At 45.2% G+C, this 5,000-nt stretch overlaps 1 protein-coding gene across 4 annotated transcripts in view; it reads right to left on the bottom strand.

Annotated features, from left to right (window-relative positions):
• Positions 1 to 5,000, bottom strand: part of LOC110510382 (tuberin) — a 65,988-nt gene that overhangs the window by 40,682 nt on the left and 20,306 nt on the right. For all 4 annotated transcript variants that reach the window (XR_005042059.1, XM_036973064.1, XM_036973065.1 and 1 more), the window contains exons 21-22: positions 2,331 to 2,465; positions 185 to 374 (exon numbers count right to left, since the gene is read on the bottom strand). Coding sequence is in view for 3 of the 4 variants with exons in the window: in XM_036973064.1 (XP_036828959.1) it covers positions 185 to 374; positions 2,331 to 2,465 (325 nt within the window). In the remaining variant the exon portion in view is untranslated. The remainder of the gene's footprint in view (positions 1 to 184; positions 375 to 2,330; positions 2,466 to 5,000) is intronic.

The following is a 5,000-nucleotide window of genomic DNA, read 5'->3' as shown; positions in this document are numbered from 1 at the left end:
AACATGACTGTGTGAGGAATATTAGGTGTGTTTCCCATATGTAAACATTATCTTACGAACTAGGAAGTTAAATACAAAGAATCCTTCACACATTCATTGGCTGATCTAACTTCCTGTATAAACAGATCCTGTTCTCTGATTGGCTTCCATCAATCAGGGCGTGTAAACTAAGGTGTGTTCTCACTGGACAGGAATTCCAGCATGGGCGACGCCATGGCGACGGTTGCCGAGATGTGAGTCAGCTTGACGATGAGGGCGGGGAGGAGTTTAATCATGATGTCAGGCATCTCCACGGTGCACATTGTCAGGGCAACCACACACTGCTTGGCACAGCGGTATATCAGCCCTGCTTCCAGACACTGAACCAACTCCCTCTGAGAGATGAAGATGAAGAGAGAGAAGAGAACAACGATGTTATTTATGATCAGATTATGAGATTAAACTCTCAAAAAGGCACAAGCTGTTTTTACCTGCCCGAGGATTATGGTCACTTGCCCAAATGTTTTATTTTCTACTTAGGCCTACAGTCGCAGATGCCATTAATGGAATTGTCTTTCACTCAAACACCTAGTGATTTAAATTCAGCAGACACTTTTTACCAGCTATAGTATCTAGTGATTTAAATTCAGCAGACACTTTTTACCAGCCATAGTATCTAGTGATTTAAATTCAGCAGACACTTTTTACCAGCCATAGTATCTAGTGATTTAAATTCAGCAGACACTTTTTACCAGCCATAGTATCTAGTGATTTAAATTCAGCAGACACTTTTTACCAGCCATAGTATCTAGTGATTTAAATTCAGCAGACACTTTTTACCAGCCATAGTATCTAGTGATTTAAATTCAGCAGACACTTTTTACCAGCCATAGTATCTAGTGATTTAAATTCAGCAGACACTTTTTACCAGCCATAGTATCTAGTGATTTAAATTCAGCAGACACTTTTTACCAGCCATAGTATCTAGTGATTTGAATTCAGCAGACACTTTTTACCAGCCATAGTATCTAGTGATTTAAATTCAGCAGACACTTTTTACCAGCCATAGTATCTAGTGATTTAAATTCAGCAGACACTTTTTACCAGCCATAGTATCTAGTGATTTAAATTCAGCAGACACTTTTTACCAGCCATAGTATCTAGTGATTTTTACCTGCCTAAAAAAAAGCTACATTGAATAGACCAAGAAAACTCATCAACGTGCTAACGACTATCACAGGAAACTCATCAACGTGCTAACGACTATCACAGAAAACTCATCAACGTGCTAACGACTATCACAGACAACTCATCAACGTGCTAACGACTATCACAGACAACTCATCAACGTGCTAACGACTATCACAGAAAACTCATCAACGTGCTAACGACTATCACAGAAAACTCATCAACGTGCTAACGACTATCACAGAAAACTCATCAACGTGCTAACGACTATCACAGACAACTCATCAACGTGCTAACGACTATCACAGAAAACTCATCAACGTGCTAACGACTATCACAGAAAACTCATCAACGTGCTAACGACTATCACAGAAAACTCATCAACGTGCTAACGACTATCACAGACAACTCATCAACGTGCTAACGACTATCACAGAAAACTCATCAACGTGCTAACGACTATCACAGAAAACTCATCAACGTGCTAACGACTATCACAGACAACTCATCAACGTGCTAACGACTATCACAGAAAACTCAACGTGCTAACGACTATCACAGAAAACTCATCAACGTGCTAACGACTATCACAGAAAACTCATCAACGTGCTAACGACTATCACAGAAAACTCATCAACGTGCTAACGACTATCACAGAAAACTCATCAACGTGCTAACGACTATCACAGACAACTCATCAACGTGCTAACGACTATCACAGAAAACTCATCAACGTGCTAACGACTATCACAGAAAACTCATCAACGTGCTAACGTCTCTAACACAGAAAACTCATCAACGTGCTAACGACTCAGCATTTTTTCCCTCATTATTGGGAGTTGAGACATGCAGTTAACAGCAGGAGAGAGATGTCATTCTTCCCCTTTTAACCAAGTTACCTGCAACTGGCAGGTGTTGATGTGTTGATGTGTTGATGTGATGATGTGTTGATGTGTTGATGTGTTGATGTGTTGATGTGTTGATGTGATGATGTGTTGATGTGATGATGTGTTGATGTGTTGCCTTCTGTTCGTGAACTTAAACTTGGCTTTTGTTCAAAATGTAACTAAGACTAATGCTTCTAATGAAAATACGCTCTTCGCCTTTATCAAAACAATGTTTCCGATGCCTATTTCAGAGTGTGTGTGTTTTTGTGTGTGTACCTGTCTGGCCTGTTCTAGGTAGTTGTGGTATGATGTGATAGCAGTGAGAACAGGTACTACAGCCAGCTGGACATCAGTACGACTGAAACCATCTGGAGTCTTCTTCAGACGCTCTGAGATAAGACGGTCTGTCACCTAGACAGAGAGACAGACAGAGAGCGAGAGAGACAGAAAGACAGACAGAGAGACAGACAGCGACAGAGAGAGAGACAGCGACAGAGAGAGAGACAGCGACAGAGAGAGAGACAGACAGAGAGCGAGAGAGAGATCAAAGTGACAATTTGTGTGTTGTTACATTACCCAGCAAGAAAACCCAAATAATGTCTCTGAAACAGGAGGGGGAACTAACACCGACAAGCTACACAGAACAGGAGGGGGAACTAACACCGACAAGCTACACAGAACAGTAGGGGGAACTAACACAGACAAGCTAAACAGAACAGGAGGGGGAACTAACACCGACAAGCTACACAGAACAGGAGGGGGAACTAACACCGACAAGCTAAACAGAACAGGAGGGGGAACTAACACCGACAAGCTAAACAGAACAGGAGGGGGAACTAACACCGACAAGGAACACAGAACAGGAGGGGGAACTAACACCGACAAGCTACACAGAACAGGAGGGGGAACTAACACCGACAAGCTACACAGAACAGGAGGGGGAACTAACACCGACAAGCTACACAGAACATGAGGGGGAACTAACACCGACAAGGAACACAGAACATGAGGGGGAACTAACACCGACAAGCTACACAGAACATGAGGGGGAACTAACACCGACAAGGAACACAGAACAGGAGGGGGAACTAACACCGACAAGGAACACAGAACAGGAGGGGGAACTAACACCGACAAGGAAAACAGAACAGGAGGGGGAACTAACACCGACAAGGAAAACAGAACATGAGGGGGAACTAACACCGACAAGGAAAACAGAACATGAGGGGGAACTAACACCGACAAGGAAAACAGAACAGGAGGGGGAACTAACACCGACAAGGAAAACAGAACATGAGGGGGAACTAACACCGACAAGGAAAACAGAACATGAGGGGGAACTAACACCGACAAGGAAAACAGAACAGGAGGGGGAACTAACACCGACAAGGAACACAGAACAGGAGGGGGAACTAACACCGACAAGGAAAACAGAACAGGAGGGGGAACTAACACCGACAAGGAAAACAGAACATGAGGGGGAACTAACACCGACAAGGAAAACAGAACATGAGGGGGAACTAACACCGACAAGGAAAACAGAACAGGAGGGGGAACTAACACCGACAAGGAACACAGAACAGGAGGGGGAACTAACACCGACAAGGAACACAGAACAGGAGGGGGAACTAACACCGACAAGGAACACAGAACAGGAGGGGGAACTAACACCGACAAGGAAAACAGAACATGAGGGGGAACTAACACCGACAAGGAAAACAGAACAGGAGGGGGAACTAACACCGACAAGGAACACAGAACAGGAGGGGGAACTAACACCGACAAACTAAACAGAACAGGAGGGGGAACTAACACCGACAAGGAAAACAGAACATGAGGGGGAACTAACACCGACAAGGAACACAGAACAGGAGGGGGAACTAACACCGACAAGGAAAACAGAACAGGAGGGGGAACTAACACCGACAAGGAACACAGAACAGGAGGGGGAACTAACACCGACAAACTAAACAGAACAGGAGGGGGAACTAACACCGACAAGGAACACAGAACAGGAGGGGGAACTAACACCGACAAACTAAACAGAACAGGAGGGGGAACTAACACCGACAAGGAACACAGAACAGGAGGGGGAACTAACACCGACAAGCTAAACAGAACAGGAGGGGGAACTAACACCGACAAGGAACACAGAACAGGAGGGGGAACTAACACCGACAAACTAAACAGAACAGGAGGGGGAACTAACACCGACAAGCTAAACAGAACAGGAGGGGGAACTAACACCGACAAGCTAAACAGAACAGGAGGGGGAACTAACACCGACAAGCTAAACAGAACAGGAGGGGGAACTAACGAGACAGAAACCAACACAGGTGAAACCCCTTCCCTCTAACGAGACAGAAACCAACACAGGTGAAACCCCTTCCCTCTAACGAGACAGAAACCAACACAGGTGAAACCCCTTCCCTCTAACGAGACAGAAACCAACACAGGTGAAACCCCTTCCCTCTAACGAGACAGAAACCAACACAGGTGAAACCCCTTCCCTCTAACGAGACAGAAACCAACACAGGTGAAACCCCTTCCCTCTAACGAGACAGAAACCAACACAGGTGAAACCCCTTCCCTCTAACGAGACAGAAACCAACACAGGTGAAACCCCTTCCCTCTAACGAGACAGAAACCAACACAGGTGAAACCCCTTCCCTCTAACGAGACAGAAACCAACACAGGTGAAACCCCTTCCCTCTAACGAGACAGAAACCAACACAGGTGAAACCCCTTCCCTCTAACGAGACAGAAACCAACACAGGTGAAACCCCTTCCCTCTAACGAGACAGAAACCAACACAGGTGAAACCCCTTCCCTCTAACGAGACAGAAACCAACACAGGTGAAACCCCTTCCCTCTAACGAGACAGAAACCAACACAGGTGAAACCCCTTCCCTCTAACGAGACAGAAACCAACACAGGTGAAACCCC

This window comes from Oncorhynchus mykiss, unplaced genomic scaffold, assembly GCF_013265735.2.
Source record: "Oncorhynchus mykiss isolate Arlee unplaced genomic scaffold, USDA_OmykA_1.1 un_scaffold_219, whole genome shotgun sequence".
NCBI lineage: Eukaryota > Metazoa > Chordata > Actinopteri > Salmoniformes > Salmonidae > Oncorhynchus > Oncorhynchus mykiss.
The sequence above is the reverse complement of the archived record's forward strand: the minus strand, read 5'-3'. Positions and strand labels throughout refer to the sequence as shown.